The sequence below is a fragment of the Oncorhynchus kisutch genome, linkage group LG9 (genome assembly GCF_002021735.2).
Source record: "Oncorhynchus kisutch isolate 150728-3 linkage group LG9, Okis_V2, whole genome shotgun sequence".
NCBI classification, from domain to species: Eukaryota; Metazoa; Chordata; class Actinopteri; order Salmoniformes; family Salmonidae; genus Oncorhynchus; species Oncorhynchus kisutch.
The window spans coordinates 5,714,301-5,741,016 of NC_034182.2; the positions used below are offsets into that span (position 1 = coordinate 5,714,301).

The following is a 26,716-nucleotide window of genomic DNA, read 5'->3' on the forward strand; positions in this document are numbered from 1 at the left end:
CATGTAATCTATGACAGATCAAATGGATATTATACATTATGTAGATATATCTAATGCCTGAACCCAGCATCATGTCTTACCCACAGATCTAACCTTCAGTAACCTCCTCATCAAAATAGTTAATATAATGCTAGATGATCACATCAATATCTGGTTGTGAGGTCTGGTTGTGAGGTGTATATGGGGATTGTATCTAGGGGGTGATGCTGATGCTGATGTACCATCACATTCTTTTTCTTTACTTCTGTGCACCACTCAGGCTCCCGAGTGGCGCAGTGGCCTAAGACACTGCATCTCAATGCAAGAGGTGTCATTGCAGTACGTGGTTGAAATCCAGGCTGCATCTCATCTGGCCATGATTGGTAGTCCCATCAGGCGGTGCACAATTGGCCCAAATTGTCCAGGTTTAGCTGGGGTGATCTGAATGATCTGAATGATGCTTTCTAAACATATTCAAAGTTGACTTCACTACACCAGTGGTCCATGTCACTGTCTCTTCTATGACAGAACCTCAGGTTGTTTTGATGGGTTATGATCATGTTATTTCATCTCAATAAATATGGTTGAATCTTTGCTAGAAACTCACAACCTGACTGGGGGACCTTGCAGAGACTGGGATATTTATTCTGAAATAATGTGAGACATTCTTTCACATGGAGTCCATTCAACTTATTGCCTGAAACGTTAATTAAAGGTTTGTTTGCCATTGCAGAAGGGAAGGAATCTGTATGTAGTCTGGACCTATGGGTGTTTTCAGTTCAGAAATGCTTATAAGTTCTGTGTCTTTGTACTGGATCATCTCCTCCCCTCATCACCTGCAGTAGGTCCCAGCTGTATCAGTACTGTCACTGTGCAGTCTGGCTGAGGGAGGTTTTTGTATGGCTCTGTATCACTGTGTGAACAATCCACTAATGTGGTAATTCTGACAGTAGTAATCTCCTGCATCTTCAGCCTGGACTGCACTGATGGTCAGAGTGAAGTCACTACGAGGTCAATCTAGATGAAGTCCCAGACTGAAGTGTAAATAAGGAGTTTATGAGCTCCTCCAGATTTCTGTTGGTACCAGGCTAGATAGTTCTACACATTACTGCTGGTTGTACAGTTCAGAGAGACTGTCTGTCCTGGGAGAACAGTTTCCACTGCAGGAATCTGGTGTTCCAGCGACCTGTCCTCTGGATTCTGAAACAGAAATATTTAAGATCTCAGAGAACATTTGGTCATGTTGTCTAAATCTGTCCAAGTCTCATTTTCTCAATTTGAGACTAAATTAAAATGAAACAATTAAATAATAAACTGATTTTAGACCAGCAGAATGTAAATCATACCTTGAATTAAAGACATCAATATCCACACAAAGCTCATAATAAAAGTAATTGTTAAAGTTCTGTTATGTAGGACAGCTCTCAGTTATGTGTTAAACTCACAGGGCTATGAACACTCCCAGAGCATTGAAGTATTTGCTGCCAATGCAAAGTGTCCTATGTTAATATTATTCCTGGTAAGGACCCACATCCAACTGTTAACTATGATTCAGATTACTTGATCATATTTTAAATAACTACTACTGGAAATGAGTGATTCTGTTACGGGATTCTTCTGATGAAGGAGAGGCGGACCAAAATGCAGCGCAGTAATTGTCCATGGTTTTTTTAATTAGAAAACTGAACATGAAAACCCAAAACCAGTTCCCTGTGGCACTAACACAGGAAACAATCACCCACAAACCCCAACACCAAACAGGCTACCTAAATATGGTTCCCAATCAGAGACAATGACTAACACCTGCCTCTGATTGAGAACCATATCAGGCCAAACACAGAAACAGACAAACTAGACATGTAACATAGAATGCCCACTCAGATCACACCCTGACCAAACAAAACATAGAAACATACAAAGCAAACTATGGTCAGGGTGTGACAGATTCAAGACAAACATTTAATTATCTGCATTCTTCAGTGGACTATATTCATAACCCAGAACTATTAGTCCCAATTGTATTATACCAGTACTTCAGTACTATCAGTCTCTGTTGTATTATACTAGTAATTCAGGATTATCAGTCCCTATTGTACTATACTAGTACTTCAGGATTATCAGTCCCTATTGTATTATACTGGTACTTCAGGATTATCAGTCCCTATTCTGCCCTACAAAGGTGAATTACATAAAAAATCTTTGATCTGTTGTAGTGGCCAGGTAGATTATCTGATTAATGTGATATTTCGTTTTTTGACACATAATCAAGCCAGTTGATCAGAATATATGATGGGTTATCAGAAATTGATGTCTGTCTATACAGAATAATACTTTGAAGTCAGATTTTGCAGTAAAAAAAATTACATAGTTAATGCGTTTTGTTTTTTATTGGGCAGTATTGTGTTATCCTAGTAGTTCAGTACTATCAGTCCCTATTGTAGTGTACTAGTATTTCAGTACTATTAAGGTGGTACTGAGAGTGCTCTGTGTGTGAATGTGCTCACTCTCATCAAATCAAATTTATTTGTATAGCCCTTCGTACATCAGCTGATATCTCAAAGTGCTGTACAGAAACCCAGCCTAAAACCCCAAACAGCAAGCAATGCAGGTGTAGAAGCAAGGTGGCTAGGAAAAAATCCCTAGAAAGGCTAAAACCTAGGAAGAAACCTAGAGAGGAACCAGGCTATGAGGGGTGGCCAGTCCTCTTCTGGCTGTGCCAGGTGGATATTATAACAGAACAAGACCAAGATTTTCAAATGTTCATAAATGACCAGCATGGTCAAATAATAATAATCACAGTAGTTGTCGAGGGTGCAGCAAGTCAGCACTTCAGGAGTAAATGTCAGTTGGCTTTTCATAGCCGATCATTAAGAGTATCTGTACCACTCCTGCTGTCTCTAGAGAGTTGAAAACAGGTCTGGGACAGGTAGCATGTCCGGTGAACAGGTCAGGATTCCATAGCCGCAGGCAGAACAGTTGAAATTGGAGCAGCAGCACGGCCAGGTGGTCTGGGGACAGCAAGGAGTCATTATGCCAGGTTGTCCTGAGGCATGGTCCTAGGGCTCAGGTCCTCCGAGAAAGAGAAAGAAAGAGAGAAAGAGAGAATTAGAGAGAGCATAATTAAATTCACACAGGACACCGGATAAGACAGGAGAAGTACTCCATATATAACAAACTGACCATAGCCCCCCGATACATAAACTACTTATGTGAAGGACTTCACCAGCGTGAATCACTGCGGTGGACTTTTGGAAGCGGCACAAAACTGGTGCTGTAAAGTAAGTGCATTTTTGTATTCTCTCTTTAAAATAAAATGTAGCCATGCAATTGAACAACGTTATGAGATCTTATCTTCTCCACAGGAAAGACTTTCAGGCCGTTTCTTTTTAATAATGTCTGTGGACACATTGGTAGAGGGCAGAGTCACCGAAGTGAGAGAATTGTCCACATACCATCAACCTTATGTAGCAATAATAAAAAATAAGCCTCTAAGATCTGCTCTCAGAACTCACACTGCTAAACAGTTGCTTTCCATAACATATACAGTTGAAATCGCAAGTTTACATACACTTATGTTGGAGTGATTAAAACTAGTTTTTCTATGATTTGCTATTTCTGTGTTTGGCCTGGTATGGTTCTCAATCAGAGGCAGCTGTCAATCGTTGTCCCTGATTGAGAACCATATTTAGGTAGCCTGTTTTCTATTGTGTTTCGTGGGTGATTATTTTCCGTGTTAGTACCACACGGGACAGTTTCGTTTGTTTCATTTTGTATTTTGTAGTGTTCAGTTTGACTTATTAAAAGGGACACTTACCACGCTGCAAATTGGTCCGATCTCTCTTACTCCTCATCAGAAGAAGAGGACGAGCGTTACAATGACATAAGTAATTTTTCCAACAATTGTTAACAGACAGATTATTTAACTTATAACTTATTATATCACAATTCCAGTGGATCAGAAGTGTACATACACTAAGTTGACTATGCCTTTAAACAGCTTGGAAAATTCCAGTAAATGATGTCATGGCTTTAGAAGCTTCTGGTAGGCAAATTGATATAATTTGTGTCAATAGGAGATGTACCTGTGGATGTATTTCAAGGGCTACCTTCAAACTCAGTGCCTCTTTGCTTGACATCATGGGAAAAGGGCACAGCATGGAGGCGTCGCTGTGTTCTTTGCAAAATGAAGTCCCCCATCACCTGCACCACATGCTTGGTGACCCTCTGCTTTACAGCAGAAAGAGACTGCTATGGCACCTGGCATCAGCAGCACAATATTGTGTAGAGGACTGGGGGGGGGGGGTGTATTAGAATACCATTTTGGTATTTTGTATATAGTTATTCCATTCAAAATGTATAACTTCACCAATTTGGCCACTTGGGTACATTTGGGCTACTTGTGTGGGACACCTGGGTGACTTCATGATAAATGTCATGTAGCACACTCATTTTGGAAGTTATCATTCTGAAACTTGCACAAGTACTATTGCCCTCTTATGTTTTTCACTGAAATTGTCCCCACCTATCTGAATGTTTGTTTATCTTGTTCATTTTAAAGATGATGATACAATACAAATAAGAAACATGTGTTTTTTTCATTGTATTATCTAAACCAGATATATTGTGTTATATTCTCCTACATTCAATTCACATTTACACAAACTTCAGAGTGTTTTCTTTCAAATGGTACCAAGAATATGCATATCCTTGCTTCTGGGCCAGAGCTACAGGCAGTTAGATTTGGGTATGTCTTCAGGCGGAAATTGAAAAAAGTAGGTGGGTAGCTCTAAGAGGTTTTAAGAGAAACCAGAAATGCCCCAGTATCCCCTTCAGCACGATTTGTATCAGCTTCCACCAACACCATCATTCCAGCATGTTCAAGAGCAGTTACAGTCATTTTCTTACAAATATAAACAGTAACCAACATCACCAAACCTCCTACATGTATATGAGTAAACAATGAAAACAAAGTCAACATAACTTTTCCCATCACATTTCCAAATGTAGCATTAAACCAGTCACCAATTTGGTCAAAAACAGATTTTTCAGATTTTGAGAGTTTTACTAAGATCAGCAATCTTGTCAATTATTGCAGTCATATTCAGTCAGGGAGGGAGGAGAATAACACAATTTTCAGGATCAATATTACCTAGTACGTTACAGTGTCCTCCTTCCTTCGCCAAAAGATAATCTAAAGCAAACTCATGTCGGCTGACAACTGCTTTCAGATTTTGGACATCTAATTGGCTAAATCCTTGGATTGTTAAATTCACATGGGCCTGTAAAGAATAGGTTCAATTGGTTCAATTGTTTACCCACTTTCCTATGACAGCCACACCCCAGGAGGGTATGATTGACATACCAAAACTCTCACCCGGGTGTAGGACATGACCATAGGCTTCCTGATTGTCTGGGATGAGTCGTTTGGCACGCTGCAGTACCCCAGAGTTGGTTTTACCTGTCTCATTGAAAAGATCGGTGACCGGAATTCTTAACATGTATATTTCTGTTCTCCCCAAACAACAACACCCCCACCCAGGAGGTAAAGTGAGATACCCCTTACCTTACCCATCACGTTTACAAATACACCATTAAACCAGTGTCCAATTTGGTCAAAGATGTGTTGTCAGCTTTTCACAGAGTACCACCTAATTTAACCAGGTCATTAATAATATCTGTCATGTTGTCAGAGGAGTCTGGAAACAACGTGACCCAGTAATCCTCATCGTTTATTCCAAGGGACCTGTAGGCCCCTCTGTCTTTAGCCAGTATGTGCCATTTCGTCTCTGGTCACTACTTCCTTCAAATTCTGCACATTTATTGACAACTGAGTAAAACCTTGTACTATCAAATTAGTAAGGGCCTGAATGGAGTATGTCAAATTGTTAATCCCTTTACTACAACTCCTGCACCTGGAAAGATTCCTAGGGCTGTCATCTCTACCTGAGACAGCACATGTCCATTAGCTTCATTATTTTGAGCCACTGCTCTTTTAGCTCTGCCATTCGATCTGAAATTCATTTGCAAAGAACTGTTCAGCAACTCAGAAGCAAGTAATGTTGCTACTGTCAGTTCAGTTTTCCCCAGATAATAACACCCTTTCCATCCCATGGGGAGGAACATGTAGCCATTACACCCACAGATCCAGAGATGATCCGGAGCTGTCCCCATGCCTTTGCCTATGTTTGACATATTTACCCTAGTTACAAATTGTTGCCCATCCAGTACATCAAAACTACTGGTATCCGTTTTTAGTCCTGTGTAAGTAAGACAGGCAGTTAGTGGTGTTTCCTACATCCACACTCCCTGAGTTGCAGATACAAACAGGGGGAGTTATTGTGAGTTTTAATCCTGTCAACACATCTCCTTCATCATTTAGGGGCTTTACACTACCAGTCAGATACTCTCCCCATTGTACTTTTGGAGGTCCTATGCATTTAATCAGCTGGGAATTTTTACCTGGTTGTACGCTAGGAACCTACCTTGTCCATTTAGTCTCAGTGTGCCCACCCTCCTTAAATGATTTAGCTGCATCTGAACTATTACCTACTGTCTTATTGGATAATCCACATTCCCATGTTGCTTCCTTCCCCCTAGTGACCGAACATCAGAGTAGTATAATTGCTGTTTCTTTGTTGAACCCTGGTATTGTTCCTTTGCATAAAATGGAGTAACTAACATCCAAAACCATTCTTTCCAATTGGTACTACCTGGATTTCCCAAAGAGAGGCTGTGGAGGTGAGTTTATGGAAAACCATTACCTGTATGCCAGATGTGTTCCCCCTCCCCTGTCATCTTATGTATGTCACTGTTTTCACCCATTTATTATTCTCCACATCCCCGTCCACAAAGGGAACGAGTAAGATTTGGAGAGCAATAAATGTGTTTTTCCATAGTTGCGATTTTCTTGTTTCACAACCATAGTTTCCTAGACATCTGATGACTCTTCAGGTTCTGTGGCTGAACCCTCTGTTGGTTCTTCTGACCTTTGGTCTCGGCCTTCTGCCCCTTTCCGTTGGCTCGGACCTTCTTCCTCCTTCAGATGTTCTCGGGGCCCTGCTCTCCCTCCCTCCAGTCGCTCATCCATGGCTTCCTCTCTGGGAGACGCTTGCAGTGGGAGAGATGGTGATGCTAGCCGGACCTCTCCTCTACTCGCAGGGCTTTTGGTGTTACCATGGTTACCTGGAACAGACCCATCCATCGTGGTTGGTTCCATTTTCGTTTGTGGACCCTGAGTTTCACCCATTCTCCAGCGTTTATGGGTAGCTCGTCAGGGTCTTCACCTGGGATTGGTTCTGTTGCTTTCTTAGCGTGAGAGGGGAGAAAACTTACAACAGAAGTTAGTTCCTTCATGTACTCAAGATGGTCACACTAAATCTCAGTTATGTCTATCTGTCGGTAAGACATAGGTCTCACTCCTGGGATGTTCATTGGTCGTCTTGTTAACGTTTCACAAGGTGTACACCCAGTACCTTTGTTAAGGCTGCTGCACATTTTCATCTGGACAAGAGCATAGTTTGACAAGGGAGCCTTTCAGGGTCAAGATTAGCCCTCAGTAACTCTTGTTACTCTGCGGTTGATAGATGGACACAAACTTCTGGTCAACACCCATCATTTTGGCCATTTTGGTAACCACATCTCCTATGAGATGGGTCCCATTGTCTGCAGACAAACCTCAGGCACTCCGAACCTGAGTATAAACTCCCTAACTAGCAATTTTGCAACTGTTCGCACATCACAGTTGGTGGTGGGATGGTTCCACACCCCTGGTAAACCTGTCAATATTCAACAGGCAGTATCTCTTTCTTTCTTTTCGCTCTACCATGTCTATGAAATCCATAGCTAGGTAGACAAAAGATCCTTTTGGAGTGGGGAACTTCCCTGGTTGCAGTGGATTTCCCTTGTCTATATTATATAACAAACATGTCGCACAACCATAAATTAACTGTTTTATGTGCTAATTCAATTTTGGGTCAAATTTTCAAACATTCTCCTCCTCCATTCTCCTCTCATATCCCCCTTTGACGAGTGGCTCACTTCATGAGCCAATCGTCAAATATGAAAGATCATTGGTTGATGGTAAACAGGGCATGCCAGATAAAAGATGTAGCCATAAGCCAGACCTAGGACAGAGAGCCCACCCTCTCTCCCTGTTTAAAGTTTGCCACAAGCCACCTGGGAGACACACCAAACATGTGGAAGAAGGTGCTCTGGTCAGATGAAACCAAAATGGAACTTTTTGGCAACAATGCAAAACGTTATGTTTGGCGTAAAAGCAACACAGCTCATCACCCTGAACACATCATCCCCACTGTCAAACATGGTGGTGGCAGCATCATGGTTTGGGCCTGCTTTTCTTCAGCAAGGACAGGGAAGATGGTTAAAATTGATGGGAAGATGGATGGAGCCAAATACAGGACCATTCTGGAAGAAAACCTGATGGAGTCTGCAAAAGACCTGAGACTGGGACGGAGATTTGTCTTCCAACAAGACAATGATCCAAAACATAAAGCAAAATCTACAATGGAATGGTTCAAAAATAAACATATCCAGGTGTTAGAATGGCCAAGTCAAAGTCCAGACCTGAATCCAATCGAGAATCTGTGGAAAGAACTGAAAACTGCTGTTCACAAATGCTCTCCATCCAACCTCACTGAGCTCGAGCTGTTTTGCAAGGAGGAATGGGAAATCTCTCGATGTGCAAAACTGATAGAGACATACCCCAAGCGACTTACAGCTGTAATCGCAGCAAAAGGTGGCGCTACAAAGTATTAACTTAAGGGGGCTGAATAATTTTGCACGCCCAATTTTTCCGTTTTTGATTTGTTAAAAAAGTTTGAAATATCCAATAAATGTCGTTCCACTTCATGATTGTGTCCCACTTGTTGTTGATTCTTCACAAAAAAAATACAGTTTTATATCTTTATGTTTGAAGCCTGAAATGTGGCAAAAGGTCGCAAAGTTCAAGGGGGGCGAATACTTTCGCAAGGCACTGTACCAAATATATTTCACACACGGGCTCACAGAGACAACCGCATGGCAGACTTCAATTCCTAATGTTATATCTTAACCTTTCTAGCACAGCGGAACCCCTCAACAACATTCCGCTGAAAAGGCAGCGCGCGAAATTCAAAAATATATTTTTGTAATATGTCATTTTCACACATCAACAAGTCTAACACAGCAAATGAAAGATAAACATCTTGTTAATCTACCCATCGTGTCCGATTTAAAAAATGCTTTACAGCAAAAGCACAACATATGACTATGTTAGGTCAGAGTCAAGTCACAAAAACACATTCAGACATTTTCCAGCCAAAGATAGGAGTCACAAAAATCTGAAATATAGATCAAATGAATCACTAACCTTTGATGATCTTCATCAGATGACACTCATATGACATCACATTACACAATACATGTATGTTTGGTTCGATAATGTGCATATTTATATCCAAATATCTCAGTTTTCATTGGCGTGTTACGTGCAGTAATGTTTTGATTCCAAAACATCTGGTGATTTTGCAGAAATACTCATAATAAACATTAATAAAAGATGCAAGTGTTTCTCACATAATTAAAGATAGACTTATCCTCTATGCAACCGCTGTGTCAGATTTCAAAAAATCTTTACTGAAAAAGCATAATCTGAGAACGGCGCTCAGAACCCAATCCAGCCAAATAAAATTCTGCCATTTTGGAGTCAACATAAGTTAGAAAAAAACATTATAAATATTCACTTACCTTTGATGATCTTCATCAGAAGGCACTCCCAGGAATCCCAGTTCAACAATAAATGACTGATTTGTTCCATAAAGTTCCATAAAGCCCATCATTTAGCCACTTGTTGTTAGCGTGTTCAGCCCAGTAATACATCTTCATGAGGCATGAGCACTTCCCCCAGACAAAAACTTGAAAGTTCCGTTACAGTCCGTAGAAACAAGTCAAATGATGTATGCAATCAATCTTTAGGATGTTTTTAACATAAATCATCAATAAGGTTCCAACCGGAGAATTTCATTGTCTGAAGAAAAGCATTGGAACAAGAGCAAACTCTGTCGGGAGCGCGCGTCATGAGACCGAGGCTCTCTGCCAGACCACTCACTCAAAGAGGTCTCATGAGCCCCTCCTTTATAGTAGAATCCTCAAACCAGTTTCTAAAGACAGTGACATCTAGTGGAAGCCCCAGGAATTGCAACCTCATCCATATCTGACTGTGATTTCAATAGGCACTGTTTTGAAAATCGATTTCTCACTTCCTGTTTGGATTTCTTCTCAGGATTTTGCCTGCCATATGAGTTCTGTTATACTCACAGACATCATTCAAACAGTTTTAGAAACTTCAGAGTGTTTTCTATCCAATACTAATACTAATATGCATATATTAGCATCTGGGATAGAGTAGGAGGCAGTTCAGTCTGGGCACGCTATTCATCCAAAAGTGAAAATGCTGCCCCCTATCCCAAAAAGGTGTGGAGCAACAGTAATATGTTATACACCAGTGCCCCCTGGTGATGATAAAATCACAAAATAACTTTTTATGAAAATGTCTCCAATACTGTCCTATGGTAGGAAAGTGTCACTAACAAATACGTTCAACCTTTAATTCAAATAATTTCTGTCCTACTCCTAACTTTTTATTCCATCATTGGGCCATTATCCAATAAACCCCACCACAATCCACAGACAAACAAACAATGAAACATACAATGCACTTTTCATAAACAACTCAATTCATTCACTTGGTAAATTTCACACAAAATGACCACTATTCATAACCAACTCAACTCATTCACTGGGTACCTCTACAAAATAATAGAAATAACTAGTATCTTGGTAACTACCTTTTAACAAATAAAATTAGGTGATTAATGCTGAATCACCTCTGCAAAACTATCTAGTATTTAACTCATAACCGGCCACCCCTCCGTAGATAGGGCATGCCTCAGATAGCCGCGTCAAACCACCTCTGCACAATAAAATAACTAGTAAACGGGTACCTCTAACAAATCAAATTAAAACCGGGCAATTGTCGCTCTGAAGTGCCCCTAACAAATATAATTAAAACCATCAAGCTTTAATTTCATTCATCCTATATTGACCATCATGCATTTCACCAATAGTCCGTTATGTCATTTCTCCAAACTAAAATTAGACTATGTCATATTCAAAGTGTATGCCTATATTTTAGATTGTGTGAGGTGCCACTTACTTGAGGGAAACCACACCAGTGAATGTCAATTATTTACAGACTTAGATTAAATGAGTGTCTGCTTACCTTTTTTAATATAGAGATCTGGCACCATGGTGTGGAATCTCCGCCAACCGGGATGACACTCACTCCTGGCAAGCTGGCCAAATGTTGGGGTTCGTTTCCTAGAAAATTTGTGGGCAGTGCTGAAAAAGCGTGTGCGAGCAAAGAGGCCTACAAAATTGACTGAGTTACACCAGCTCTGTCAGGAGGAATGGGCCAAAATTCACCCAACTTATTGTGAGAAGCTTGTGGAAGACTACCCAAAACGTTTGACGCAAGTTAAACAATTTAAAGGCAATGCTACTGTTGTGGTTAGTTTCCTTGTTCCTTGTCAATCATTGGCTCATTGGTGAAATTAACATTATGACAATATCTTTAATTAAATCATTCAAAAACCTTTATTAATGCAATTACAGACAGAAGTTGACAACTGGAACATAAAGCATGTTTCCGAGTAAGTTCTGTATCAAAGAAATGGTCCCAAGTTATTTTATTAAACCCAAAGTCCAGCCCGAGTGATGTCACTGCCTACATCATTATCCTTTACTCATGAGACCAAAACCATGCCTACTCAACACTAAAACTCTTGTTTATATAGCTATCTAAATGCTTAGCAGTAAATGTCCAAGTTGATGTATAGTGGAACGTAACTAATCTCTTCTCTTACACTCCCATGCAGAGTTCTGTCTTCACAGTCACACATTTCTCAAAGAGGTCTCTTTATAAGAGGCAAAGAGACCAGAAAACAGTGTTGGAACAATTATAAACATCTATAATGAATATATATTGTTAATCTGTAGTCTAGAATCCTATAAATGTAAGGAGGGTGGGGTCTTATAACCCCTCCCCTTATATTAATACAACATAAGCATAATCAATTATTATAATACATCAAACATTGGTAAGCCCCTATCATGACCCCTAGGTGAACCTCCTTCACTACCAAATACTAATGGGCTGTAAGTAAACTTCTGACCCACCGGGAATGTGATGAAAGAAATAAAAGCTGAAATAAATAATTCTCTCTACCATTATTCTGACATTTGACATTCTTAAAATAGTGGTGATCCTAACTGACCTAAGACAGGGAATTTTTACTAGGATTAAATGTCAGGAATTGTGAAAAACTGTATTTAAATGTATTTGGCTAAGGTGTCTGTAAACTTCCAACGTCAACTGTATATTTGTAATGTTTAATAGCTAATGTGATTTTATTAAATTAGATATTTTTTCAATGGGTTTCAACAATGTGTGGTCTACGCTTTTCCATTACATTTTCCCTGGTCTTCTCTACCTCCAACCCCCTGGGGACAGAGTGAACATCTGGTGACAGTTCTGCTCTATTCTGGGACAAGCAGAACCAACCAGCCATGTCTATGTAAATCTGTTTCACTCCCACAGCTACCAGTCTACCAGTTGACCTGTTTTACTGCCTGAAATACCCTGGACTGGGCCAGATGTGAGGGAGTGGACTGGTTTTAACCTCTATGGTGGATTCAGGGAGGGAGACATAACAGATATGCCACCATGTAATTAATGACAGATAAAATGGAAATGATACTTTCTGATAATAGTATGTAGTGTATGTCTCTACATCAACGTGTCTCATGTTTGAGGCAAACATCATGTCTCATTCACAGATCTAACAGCTCATGAAAAGAGTTAATACATGCTAGATGATCACATCAATAACTGGTTGTGAAGTGCATGTAGGGAATTGGTTTGGGGGGCTGAAACTTTTCCTCTTACTTCTGTACATCTTACTCTACTATGGACTGGAATTGTCTTCCAAAACTACAAATAACTTTTACTGTATATACACTTTCAGGTTATGTCCAATATAACAAGTTACAACCATGATGACGATGATGACGTTGGGAGAACGTGTGATTTGTATGATACTTTCTAACCATTTTCAAAGTTTACCCCCTCTACTGATCAGTGTTCCATGTCACTGTCTCTTCCCCCTCAGCACCTGCAGTGGGTCCCAGCTGTATCAGTACAGTCACTGTGCAGTCTGACTGAGGGAGGTTTTTGTACGGCTCTGTATCACTGTGTGAACACATTACCACTGCTGTGGTAACTCTGACAGTAGTAATCTCCTGCATCTTCAGCCTGGACTCCACTGACGGTCAGAGTGAAGTCACTCCCAGATCCACTGCCACTGAATCTAGATGGAGTCCCAGACTGAAGGGTTTTAGCATAGTAAATAAGGAGTTTAGGAGCTCCTCCGGGTTTCTGTTGATACCAGTGCAAATAGTGTCCATTGCTGTTACTGTATACAGCACTGCTGGTCTTACAGCTGAGAATGACTGAGTGACCCACTGAAACAGCTTTCACTGCAGGAGTCTGGGTCACTGTGACCTGGCCTCTTGACTCTGAAACAGAAATGCAATGTATATTTATAATTTAATTGTTCATTCATTTGTCCAGTATCAAATCATTCCTTTATATTGTCAGGGTAATTTTCTGTAAATTATATTACCTTGGAGACAGAGGGCAAGTGTCCAGATGAAGATGGTGATAAAAGTCATGGTTGTTGTGGGTTCTGTTGTCATGAAGGACAGCTCTCAGTCATGAAGTGTTAAACTCACAAGGCTATAAACACTACCAGAGCACTGAAGCATGTGCTGGCTATGCAAAGTCTCCTCTCTATACAAATGATGTTCCGAGGAACAGCTATCACCATCAATGAATGATGAAAACAGGATTTGTTTCAAAGGCTATCTCACCGTGGTATCTAAAAATAACATGAGTGAGCAAAAAGTAGGTGCCTGTGCTTCTAGAATTCAAGTGGCTTCTTATTGTGAGGCTCTGCTACAGACAATCTGTTGAGGATAAAATCGGATGTGGTCTCAATCTCTCCGCAGTGGATAGAGCTGGTAACAACATAAACCTCAGTGTTTCAGTGAACCTAGATAGATGTTAAAACACACAGAGAAAAATATACCACAGAAACATAAATGATATAGTAGCCAAACTCCACTCAAAGGAATTTAATCTAAATTGGTTCACTTGAAAAAAAGGCCTAAAAGCACAGTTTGCTAAAAACACAAATTTACATAAAATATACAAATATATAGCCTTTTGTTTGGCAAATAATAACAAACAAAAATCTAGAAGTTCAGAATGTCATGTGGTACCACTATTGTTTTCACTATATATTTTACCTCTTGGGGATGTTATTCGAAAACATAATGTTAACTTTCACTGCTATGCGGATGACACACAGCTGTACATTTCAATGAAACATGGTGAAGCCCCAAAATTGCCCTTGCTAGAAGCATGTGTTTCAGACATAAGGAAGTGGATGGCTGCAAACTTTCTACTTTTAAACTCGGACAAAACAGAGATGCTTGTTCTAGGTCCCAAGAAACAAAGAGATCTTCTGTTGAATCTGACAATTAATCTTAATGGTTGTACAGTCGTCGCAAATAAAACTGTGAAGGACCTCGGCGTTACTCTGGACCCTGATCTCTCTTTTGAAGAACATATCAAGACCATTTCAAGGACAGCTTTTTTCCATCTACGTAACATTGCAAAAATCATAAACTTTCAGTCCAAAAATGATGCAGAAATATTAATCCATGCTTTTGTCACTTCTAGGTTAGACTACTGCAATGCTCTACTTTCCGGCTACCCGGATAAAGCACTAAATAAACTTCAGTTGGTGCTAAATACGGCTGCTAGAATCCTGACTAGAACCAAACAATTTGATCATATTATTCCAATGCTAGCCTCTCTACACTGGCTTCCTGTCAAAGCAAGGGTTGATTTCAAGGTTTTACTGCTAACCTACAAAGCATTACATGGGCTTGCTCCTACCTATCTCTCTGATTTGGTCCTGCCGTACATACCTACATGTACGCTACGGTCACAAGACGCAGGCCTCCTAATTGTCCCTAGAATTTCTAAGCAAACAGCTGGAGGCAGGGCTTTCTCCTATAGAGCTCAATTTTTATGGAACGGTCTGCCTACCCATGTCAGAGACGCAAACTCGGTCTCAACCTTTAAGTCTTTACTGAAGACTTATCTCTTCAGTGGGTCATATGATTGAGTGTAGTCTGGCCAGGAGTGGGAAGGTGAACGGAAAGGCTCTGGAGCAACGAACCACCCTTGCTGTCTCTGCCTGGCCGGTTCCCCTCTTTCCACTGGGATTCTCTGCCTCTAACCCTATTACAGGGCTGAGTCACTGGCTTACTGGGGCTCTCTCATGCCGTCCCTGGAAGGGGTGCGTCACCTGAGTGGGTTGATTCACTGTTGTGGTCATCCTGTCTGGGTTGGCGCCCCCCCTTGGGTTGTGCCATGGCGGAGATCTTTGTGGGCTATACTCGGGCTTGTCTCAGGATGGTAAGTTGGTGGTTGAAGATATCCCTCTAGTGGTGTGGGGGCTGTGCTTTGGCAGAGTGGGTGGGGTTATATCCTTCCTGTTTGGCCCTGTCCGGGGTGTCCTCGGATGGGGCCACAGTGTCTCCTGACCCCTCCTGTCTCAGCCTCCAGTATTTATGCTGCAGTAGTTTATGTGTCGGGGGGCTAGGGTCAGTTTGTTATATCTGGAGTACCTCTCCTGTCCTATTCAGTGTCCTGTGTGAATCTAAGTGTGCATTCTCTAATTCTCTTTCTCTCTCTCGGAGGACCTGAGCCCTAGGACCATGCCCCAGGACTACCTGACATGATGACTCCTTGCTGTCCCCAGTCCACCTGGGCGTGCTGCTGCTCCAGTTTCAACTGACCTGAGCCCTAGGACCATGCCCCAGGACTACCTGACATGATGACTCCTTGCTGTCCCCAGTCCACCTGACCGTACTGCTGCTCCAGTTTCAACTGTTCTGCCTTATTATTATTATACGACCATGCTGGTCATTTATGAACATTTGAACATCTTGGCCATGTTCTGTTATAATCTCCACCCGGCACAGCCAGAAGAGGACTGGCCACCCCACATAGCCTGGTTCCTCTCTAGGTTTCTTCCTAGGTTTTGGCCTTTCCTAGGGAGTTTTTCCTAGCCACCGTGCTTCTACACCTGCATTGCTTGCTGTTTGGGGTTTTAGGCTGGGTTTCTGTACAACACTGAGATATCAGCTGATGTACGAAGGGCTATATAAATAAATTAGATTGATTTTTTTTTGGTATTGACCAATTGTCGTTAGAGGATTCCCTCAATCCAATCCCTTTAAAATATGTTGCTTCGTTAAGTTCAGGTCCTTATGTCACAACACATGTGCACTTACAGTGAAATACATGACAATAAACATTGATAGTCCTTTACACTTAGATTTAAGCACCGATACAAAATGTTAAATACGTGTCTGTTTTCCGACAAAGAAAAGTGAGATGGATGTTGAGTCTCTTCAGCAATATTCAACATGGCAACACTGCCTCTGATAGAATACAGTACCTCTCCGAAAACAACGCAGGAGACAGGAGACGCAGGTCATTGTAATTGTTTATACACCTCTTTTCCAGAAGTCATTGTTGAGTCATTGCATCTTTCCTGGGACGCTACAAAACTGTCTTCAGATAAGCTTCCTCGTCGTCAGATTGGAATAATTCTCAGGTTCAGTTGCGTCGCTCTTGTCTGGCACTGCTCTGCTGTTTTCATGAAGCCCTGGTCAGCCATCATTTGAGCGATCTCTGTATAAATGTGTTCCATTTCAGTGTTTCCCCTCAGGTCCTCTTGGATTCTGACACTGCCCCATATGTCAAGGAGGGCTTCAGTCTCCTCAATGTTCCAGGGGAGATCTAGTTCCCACGGTGATGGACAGCTGCCTGATGCTGGAGAGGCTGAAAAAAAAAACGTAAACGTAAACGAAGGCCCAACGTCGATAGTATAACGTAAAACAGCATTTACTGTACAGAGATTAGGAGATTGTTTCCCTTACCAGTTCCTTGGACTTGGCCACCTGGGACCTCTCCCATGCCTATGGCACCATTTGATTCCTCAGCCAGAGAGTCACAGGGTAGATACTTGTTCCCGAATATTTGCACAAACTGATCGTAGAATTTGCACTCCACTTTTTCCCCTCCAATCCTGGGAAAATAGAACATAACATTTGTTGTTGACGCAATACTTATTCCTCATATCTGGTTGGTTAATGAGCTTTGCTTATCTAACATGAGCATGGCAAACCTCTGACCATGAATACACAACTATATGGAGTCTTCATAATCAATTCACAATTATAAATAGTGGTTATCAATTTCATATGCATATCTTTTCCCCCATGGCTTACTGTTTGCTCTCGCAGAACTGGCGGAAGTTGGCCTTTAGCCGCTTCACTCTAGACTGGCACTGTTCGGCTGTCCTCAGGTAGCCCTCGTTGGCCATGGCCTGAGAGATCTCAGTGAAAATGTGTCTGTTTTTGGTGCAGCCCTTCAGATCCTCCTGGACCTCGTCACTCCCCCAGATACTGAGGAGGACCTGGGTCTCACTGTCGCTCCAGGAGAACTTGGAGCCGTCAGTTAAAGGACGGCTAGCTGAAGACAAAGACACACAATGAACACATTGTTTACAATGGGAAGGGGGTTAGTTGAAATAAGACAACTCATAGAACATTTAAAGGTATGGTATGGCTTTGCTTTACCTTTCCTTTGGTCAACCTCTAGTGTAGGCTCCCAGACAGCAGCTTCCTCATTGTCTAACGAATCTTCGGCCAAACTGTCAACGTTGAGCTCCCTCGAGAAAATCTCCTCCATCTGGTCGTAGAACTTACATTCCATTCTGAGGAAAGGGAAGATTCGACTATTTAATTTCAGTTGAATCATCATATCCTCTGACCACATGTACTACGTAACAATAACAGTGATAAAAACAAGACTGCAATTACATTGTTTACTAATGTGATGAAAATAAGCAAAGCATTGATTTGTTGACTTAAAGATATTGCGTCAATTTATATCCGATGATGTGGTGTGATTTTTAAAGTAAATAACTAGACATGAAATGGAAGTTATAAATCTTTTGCATTCACTTGTCATGGTGGAAGCTGGCCTTGAGTCGTTTGATGCGGGTGTGGCACTGCTCAGCTGTCCTGATGAACCCCTGGGCCGTCATCCTCCGTGAGATGTATTCAAACACATGTCTGTTCTTCAAGCAGCCGCGGAGGGAGAGCTGCACATGGTCCTCACCCCAGACCTCCAACAGAGCCTGGGTCTCCCGGTCGGACCAGGGCATCTTTCTGCTGGACTCCGCCACAGCGTAACTGACTGAGCCCTGGCCTTCAAAAAAATATGTTTTTGGGAGTCTTTAGGTGGCTACTAAGTACATTTTTGAAGATTGATTATGACTAAGGTCCTGATTTGACCTGACCAAGACAAACAACTGTTGGCATTGACACAGGAAAAACACAGGGCCCTAATTACATTAGACTTTGAGAGTAAGGATAATGAGGAGGCACCATACCCGTTTCCTGATCTGGTTCCTCAGTGGGATCTGGATTGAAGTCATCACACAAATCAACAATCTCTGCATCGAGGGAGAGAGTGTCGTTGCCTAGCACCGGCTCCAGGAACCTGTAGTATCTGAAGAGTAAGGGCTCCCCTCCGTTTCTGTAGGTACGACCAGAGGTAGAGGGAAGTGGAGGGTTAATTTGTAACAGGTACCAATTTAGGCACCATGACTCACCTTACTCACAAATAATCTGTGCTTTGCACTTACGCCCTGCTGTGGAGACACCGTCGGTAGGTTTTCCTCAGCCGCTTAACCCTCGAGTGGCACTGCTCAGCTGTTTTGAAGTGCCCAATGGTGGCCAGCTTCTCCGCTATGTCGGCGAAAATGTGCCCGTTGCGGACGCAACCTCGTAGACTCGCCTGGACATCCTCGTTCCCCCACAGCTCAATGAGGGCCAACGTCTCTGGCTCTGACCACGGGATGCATCTCATCCCATCAGCACCTGCTCCGGGAGACATATACATTGGAAACATCCAGTGTCTTCAGTGTAAACAGATAACTGTCTGTATTACCACCGTACCTGTGTCCTGGTCTACTGTTGGATCGTCTCTTTCATCATACTCATCAATGGACGCCGCTTCATGCCCAAGTATTCGCTCCAACTGATTGTAGAACTTGTATTCCACTCCCTTTCTTCCACATCTGAGAACAGCAGACAGAAAAGGAAGCCATTTAAAAAAATGAGATGCAGAATTGTGGCTACGGGTTAGATTAGAGTACACTTATTTGTATGCTTCTGCAATTGAAAATCAACATAAAGGGTCCAATTTAAACCTGTTTTGTACACATACTTTTTCCTGTCGTAGCACTGACGGAAGTTGTTCCTCATGGACTTGACTTTCCAACGACACTGCTCTGGGGTCTTGGAGTACCCTTGGTCATGCATCTTTTCTGATATGTCCATGTAGACAGGGCCGTTATAGACAAAGTCTCTCAGCACCCTCTGAACCTCGTCCTCCCCCCAGATGTCAATGAGGGCCAGGGTCTCAGGATCCAACCATGAGCCTGGTGTGATCCTCTCAGAAGTGGTGTAGTTGTCCACTTCTGTACACTCTAAATACAAAACAGCCCAATAACATCAAAGTGTCTCTGTTTAGACTTGGCAAAGGAACTTGTATTGAGGGGACGGCACCTACAGTAGAACCAGTAGTTAAATACACTGCTCAAAAAAATAAAGGGAACATAGTTGAATGTGCTGACAACAAAATCACACAAAAATTATCAATGGAAATCAAATTTATCAACCCATGGAGGTCTGGATTTGGAGTCACACTCAAAATTAAAGTGGGAAAACGACACTACAGGCTGATCCAACTTTGATGTAATGTCCTTAAAACAAGTCAAAATGAGGCTCAGTAGTGTGTGTGGTCTCCACGTGCCTGTATGACCTCCCTACAACGCCTGGGCATGCTCCTGATGAGGTGGCGGATGGTCTCCTGAGGGATCTCCTCCCAGACCTGGACTAAAGCATCTGCCAACTCCTGGACAGTCTGTGGTGCAACGTGGCGTTGGTGGATGGAGCGAGACATGATGTTCCAGATGTGTTCAATTGGATTCAGGTCTGGGGAACGGGCGGGCCAGTCCATAGCATCAATGCCTTCCTCTTGCAGGAACTGCTGACACACTCCAGCCACATGAGGTCTAGCATTGTCTTGCATTGGGAGGAACCCAGGGCCAACCGCACCAGCATATGGTCTCACAAGGGGTCTGAGGATCTCATCTCGGTACCTAATGGCAATCAGGCTACCTCTGGCGAGCACATGGAGGGCTGTGCGGCCCCCCAAAGAAATGCCACCCCACACCATGACTGACCCACTGCCAAACCGGTCATGCTGGAGGATGTTGCAGGCAGCAGAACATTCTCCACCGCGTCTCCAGACTCTGTCACATGTGCTCAGTGTGAACCTGATTTAATCTGTGAAGAGCACAGGGCGCCAGTGGCAAATTTGCCAATCTTGGTGTTCTCTGGCAAATGCCAAACATCCTGCACGGTGTTGGGCTGTAAGCACAACTCCCACCTGTGGACGTCGGGCCCTCATACCACCCTCATGGAGTCTGTTTCTGACCGTTTGAGCAGACACATGCGCATTTGTGGCCTGCTGGAGATCAGGGCTCTGGCAGTGCTCCTCCTGCTCCTCCTTGCACAAAGGCGGAGGTAGCGGTCCTGCTGCTGGGTTGTTGCCCTCCTACGGCCTCCTCCACGTCTCCTGATGTACTGGCCTGTCTCCTGGTAGCACCTACAAGCTCTGGACACTACACTGACAGACACAGCAAACTTTCTTGCCACAGCTCGCATTGATGTGCCATCCTGGATGAGCTGCACTACCTGAGCCACTTGTGTGGGTTGTAGACTCCGTCTCATGCTACCACTAGAGTGAAAGCACCGCCAGCATTCAAAAGTGACCAAAACATCAGCCAGGAAGCATAGGAACTGAGAAGTGGTCTGTGGTCACCACCTGCAGAACCACTCCTTTATTGGGGGTGTCTTGCTAATTGCCTATAATTTCCACCTGTTGTCTATTCCATTTGCACAACAGCATGTGAAATGTATTGTCAATCGGTTGCTTCCTAAGTGGACAGTTTGATTTCACAGAAGTGTGATTGACTTGGAGTTACATTGTGTTGTTTAAGTGTTCCCTTTATTTTTTTGAGCAGTGTATATAACAAACAGGGTTCAATCTGACATAGCCATGCTGGGTGTCAATAGAACGTTTGCATAATTTGAAATGAGCTGAACTTTTTACCTTGAAGTGAGTCACTGTTTGATTCCTCTGATATGTCATTGGTCAAGTCTGTCACCACTGTGCTGGTAGAGGGAGGCTGCCTCTCAAATATTTGATCTAAAATATTGTAGAACTTAAAATCAACCTGCTCAGATCCAGATGAACTAGGAAGAGCACAGGTAGAGAGAGATTGCAAAATTAGAATCAAATATGTAATCCAATTCACATTAGCAACATGACAAATGTATCAACAATAGAAGCTGAAATGCAATGGCCACCTGATGGTTTCCTGGCACTGCCGATAGCTGGCTTTCAAACGCTTTATCCTGGTGTGGCACTGCTCTGCAGTTCTGTGATAACCACGGATATTGAGCTTTTCCGAAATCTCTGAGTATATGTGACCGTTGTGCGGGCAGCGCTTCAGGTTCTGCTGCACAGTGTCGTCTCCCCAGAGCTCCAGAAGGATCACTGTCTCGCCGTCCACCCAGGGGATCTTCTTCCTGTCCTCTGGCACCCCCACCACAGCCTCTGGATGGATCAGAGTCAAAGGGAAAGAGTGTGTGAGAAGGATTGGCCCAATCCCAAACCATCCACTCACCCTTGTCCCTAAAACCTTGCTGACTTCGTCTCACAGATATCAAAGAATGAGTCAGATATGCTATGTTGAGTTTCGTCCCAGTCCTTCAAGTTGATCTTATTATAGTATACTAGTGAAAGAGGAACTGGTTAACCAGTAGAGAATGTGACCATACCCCTCTCCTGGGAAGAGTTAACAGAGCACTCGTTGTCTGCTGACCATGCTTCTCTAGACTCCATGTCAAGACAGTTTTCTGACACCTCCACGTATGAGGGAAGCTCATTCCCCAGTATTCTCTCCAGTAGGTCATAGAATTTGCATTCTACTTGCTCTCTGCCTTTCATGCTGTGTTTGGGGAAAGAAAACACATTTTCAAAACAAACAATTTTTCTGGCTCAAATAGACCAAATGTAAGCCATCACAGGATATCAAACAAGAATGTAAAGACCCGAGCATAGATCCCTGTGGGACTCCCAATGCACAAAGAAAATGATTGTTAAACTATAACTGACATACTTGTTCTCGTAGCACTGTCGGAAACTCCGTTTCAGTCTTTTAACCCTTGTCTGGCATTGCTCTGCAGTCCGGATAAAGCCCTGGGCAGACATCTTTTGGGATATCACAGCAAAAAGGTGCCCATTTCTATGCATACCCCTCAATTCCCTCTGCATTTTGTCATCTCCCCATATGTTGATTAGGGTGAGGGTCTCCAAGTCTGTCCAGGGAACACTTCTTGTTCCTTCAGTGGAAATAGAGACAAACACAAGAGCAGTGATCACTGATTATTAATCATTTGATTGATTTAGATGAATCACATTGCAAATTCCAAATGTAAAATCAGCTGTATTAACATTCAAGCAGTTTGACCTCTTTGTAAGGTCGTGGGCAACATGCTGCATGCAAACACACATTAGCCCCTTTCCCAAGAGACAATATTATGTGATTTACCAAGAAAGGCACAATCGGACCATACCCATATCTTCTAGACCAGAGTGGCCAGGGAACTCCCAATCATCAGTGTCTTCTAGCTGGTCATCTGTCACCTCTTCAACATCATAGGTGACCTCAGGAACCGTTAAGGGGGACACATTCCCAAGTATTCGCTCTAGCTGGTCATAAAATTTACACTCCACTCTGTATATAGGGAATGGTTTCAGCGTGAGAATATAGACAAGCACATTCCAGGCATATTGTCCATAAGAAACAAAAATATATTATAATAATAAATTATATATACACTGCAAATGTTCTTTAGTAGTGTACTCACTTCTGCTGGAGAGACTGGCGAAAGCTGTTCTTCAATCGTTTGATCCTGGTCTGACACTGCTCTACAGTTCTCATGTAGCCTCTCTCAGACATGTTTTTGGAAATGAGAGTGAACACGTGGCGATTTTTGACACAGCCTTTCAGAACTCGCTGCACAGAGTCTTTTCCCCAAATGTCTATGAGGTTTAGAGTCTCATCATCCGACCAAGGGACTTTGATGTCAGTCGTCATGGGATAGGCAGCATCTTGGGGTTCTTGACACAAAAGGGTAAGTAAAACTGTCATGCATTTTCTTTTACCATGTACTGTATTTCACATTTCATTCAGAACGAACAGAGATTCCACACCTGTGTATTCTCCCCATATCGAGATGAGAGGAGATTCACTAAAAGATTCGATATTCACTGGAGAATCCCTGTAAAAGAGGAAGACAGCAATGTATATAAAGCAGAATTAAAATCCCCCCCCCCCCAAAAAAAATGGAATGACATCAAAGGCATGCTGGGAGACACACCAATATAAGCTACTTCAATATCAGTTCTTACTGAAACAGAGGTGAATCTGCTTGGCGTTTCCGGGGAACCTCCGAACTGTCGCTCATTTTCCTCTTTGAGGGCAGAGTCTGCCCTCTCCTACTCTCATTGGCTGAAAATGACGTTCCCTCCTCCACATTTTCATCCGTTTCAATTCTGTCCCTCTGTTCATTTCGCTTCTGTCTTGTTCTCTCAGATATCCTCCTCTTGCCAGTCTCCAGATTTGATTGGTCAATGGGAATCTCAATAATCTCTTCTTTATTTGGATGGTTTGAATTTGGTGTGCCATCTTGCAGGTTTTTTTGAGTTTGTTTGTCAACAGTAGTCCCCAGTTTTGTGACTGGAGGGAGAGACAGAGAGGAGAGGATGCAGTCGTCCATAGGTAAAGAGCAAGTGTCTGAGAGAAATAGAGAATGAGAGGCTCAGTAAATCACTGCGACTTCTCACCCGTTTAGCTTCAGTCAAATAATAAATGTATAATTCTAACAATCAAAGCAAAGTAATACAGTAGCAAAGATCATGACTCATCAGTCATAATTATCTACTAAGCCAGCCTTACCTTTTACGTCAACATGGCCAAGATTTCTGTGATGTTCAATTAAAGCCTTCATCTCCTCTGGCGGAGTCGCTGATTGCAAACACTCATCCAGAACTGAGGGGGCTCCATCAAGCCATGACACCATCTGAGAAAGAGCCCTTAGTCATTAGCAGTGGTAGGTTAAAGTTGAATACAATACATGCTGTATTTTGAAGGCAATAGTCAAGGTGCGTATGTGAAATATAATGTTGAGTTCAACGGTAGCACCTGTGCAAAGTCTGGTACAGGCAGCAGCTCCTCCAGTCTGGAGAGGAACTCCCAAAGGAGAATCTCCAGTGCTGTGTCATACTTCTGGCCGTACTGTACTGGGAACACCTCCTGGGGGAGTTAGAAGACATAAAAAAATGGAACTGTGAGTGAGAGGGGGGAGGGAGAGAGAGGGGGGGGGGAGAAAATTAGGGAGAGTGTCATCATCTCACCAGGAAGAAGTGCTCTTTCACACCTGGGTCTTGAAGAAGGGTTTGGACCAGCTCCAAGAAATTGGCCCCAGAATCTTCTACTTGTGCATCAGTCACCTTTAACATGCACACACACCGCGGGAGATGAATTACCCAAACTATGTGTGTATTTCTTCCTATTAATTAAATGTATTTTATGCACAGGAGGCTGCTGAGGGGAAAACAGATCATAATAATTGCTGGAATAGAGTGAATGGAATGATATAACACATGGAAACCATGTGTTTGATAACATTCAATTTATGCCATTGCAGACATTACTATGAGCCCGTTCTCCCGAAATGAAGGTGCCACCAGCCGCCTGTGGGTTAATGTGCATAGTAAATCACCCACACAGTGGTCCCTGGGTGTAGTAATGGAAGCTTTGATTCTGTCCAGGTGGGGCTGGATGGTCTCAGGGTCGACTTGGTGATCACCACGACACAACTCCAGAACCAGCTATGGTCACAAAAAAAAGTATTTAAACTCTATCATCTGCGCTCTTGATACACTTTAACCAGTGCGCTACTGGTTTACTGGTTCAACTACCAACCACTGTACGACAGATTGGAGGGAACTAATACGGTTGTTAGCAATAGCTAAATGTACAAAAATAAAATATATTTCAGCCATTAAACAAATCCATCTGCTGACACACATGCACACACATGCTAACCCTGGCTCTCAGTCCCAGGATGAGTTGGGCCCTCTGCCGGAAACTCAGCAGCTCTGGAACCATCTCTGTCACCGAGGTGACAAACTCCTCCAGCATCCCATAATGCATGACAAGTCCTTTCTGCACAACTTGCCACATAGCAGCTGACAGAAGTTGCAGGGGTGGGGCCAAGAGCCGTAAATAAGAAATTGATAGAAGGGGATCTGTGAGAGAGAGAAAAAATTATACTTCCACATTAAAAACACTACTGAGATCTACCAGCTCATTGGGTATTTGCTGTTTCAAAGACATTACGTCATAGGACTGACTGGCCAACATTAGTGCAAGGGAGCCCTCTACTGGCCCTTCAAGACAAAAACAATGCCACATTATTTATCTAGCCACCCCATGCTTATACCGTAATTTGAGAATATTCATTAGCAGTGAGCCTCTGTGTTTAGTGAACATATTAGACACGTAATCTTAATTTTTGACTTTAAAAATGCACATAGCCTAAACTAAATATGAGCAGCAGGATAAACGTTCACAAGGATGGCACCAGCATGCAGATTCATTACAGACTCAACTATATAATGCTGCATTCAGGTCGGCACGAGGAAACTCGGAAAGTTCCACTATATACACGTTGTATGTAAAGCAATGATCGCAAACAGGTTTGTATAAGAAACGTAGGCCAAACACTGCCCAGGTGGTGAAAGAAAATCATTATTTCAATAGTCACGCACCTTTGTAATTTTCCGTACGGCTTCTTTCCATTGCTTGTTTCCAATTTTCAAAAAATATCCGACAGTGTCGCAAATATATCTAAATAACAATGTTATTTAGCTTGTGGTAGTAGTGTCAACGCAAACCAAAATGCTCTGACGCTATCTTGGTCAAATGTGGATGTATTTCTAATAAAAAACGTGCATAATTATCATAATCATTCTGCAGGTCGAAGTAGATATCTTTGCGCGCATAAATCATTCAGAAATATTAGGAGAAACTGCTTCTCTCAGTTTGAACTTGGATGACCGAAAACCAAGATTCTGGTCTAATCCGCTTTGGTCCGGATCACATGAAGCCTGATTCCCCCATTGGTTGTGGAGAACCACAATAGTCCGATTTTGCTAATGAAGTCCACTAGGCGGAGTCACCGCCACTTCCGGGTTGATTTTAAGGCCTATGGAGATATAGGCCAAAACAGCCATATAATTATCCATATATCATGTATCCATATAATC

At 42.5% G+C, this 26,716-nt stretch overlaps 1 protein-coding gene and 1 long non-coding RNA gene across 4 annotated transcripts; both read right to left on the minus strand.

Moving 5' to 3' along the window:
* Positions 1–13,446: 13,446 nt before the first annotated feature.
* Positions 13,447–13,925, minus strand: LOC109896641 (uncharacterized). Its single transcript, XR_004210977.1, has 2 exons — positions 13,719–13,925; positions 13,447–13,611 (listed from the first exon to the last, which is right to left on the minus strand). It is a non-coding gene; the product is annotated as an uncharacterized LOC109896641 (long non-coding RNA).
* A 2,556-nt stretch (positions 13,926–16,481) lies between these two features.
* zgc:113263 (TIN2_N and Myb_DNA-bind_4 domain-containing protein) lies at positions 16,482–26,615 on the minus strand. 3 transcript variants are annotated; one of them, XM_020490925.2, is made up of 23 exons: positions 26,219–26,615; positions 25,494–25,696; positions 25,172–25,276; positions 24,800–24,895; positions 24,588–24,698; positions 24,342–24,465; positions 23,795–24,122; positions 23,597–23,664; positions 23,251–23,503; positions 22,957–23,117; positions 22,500–22,722; positions 22,159–22,328; positions 21,685–21,934; positions 21,428–21,570; positions 19,475–19,736; positions 19,204–19,325; positions 18,891–19,125; positions 18,636–18,781; positions 18,205–18,451; positions 17,818–17,954; positions 17,467–17,710; positions 17,116–17,264; positions 16,482–17,017 (listed from the first exon to the last, which is right to left on the minus strand). In XM_020490925.2, exons 1-23 carry the CDS (start codon positions 26,247–26,249, stop codon positions 16,770–16,772), a joined length of 4,056 nt encoding a protein of 1,351 aa, XP_020346514.1. In that variant the 5' UTR covers positions 26,250–26,615; the 3' UTR covers positions 16,482–16,769. The 3 variants fall into 3 exon arrangements, with proteins under 3 accessions (XP_020346514.1, XP_020346513.1, XP_031687492.1); XM_020490924.2 differs by having other exon boundaries at positions 23,795–24,179; positions 26,219–26,614; XM_031831632.1 differs by lacking the exons at positions 25,172–25,276; positions 25,494–25,696; positions 26,219–26,615 and having other exon boundaries at positions 23,795–24,179; positions 24,823–24,895.
* Between the last annotated feature and the right edge of the window lie 101 nt (positions 26,616–26,716).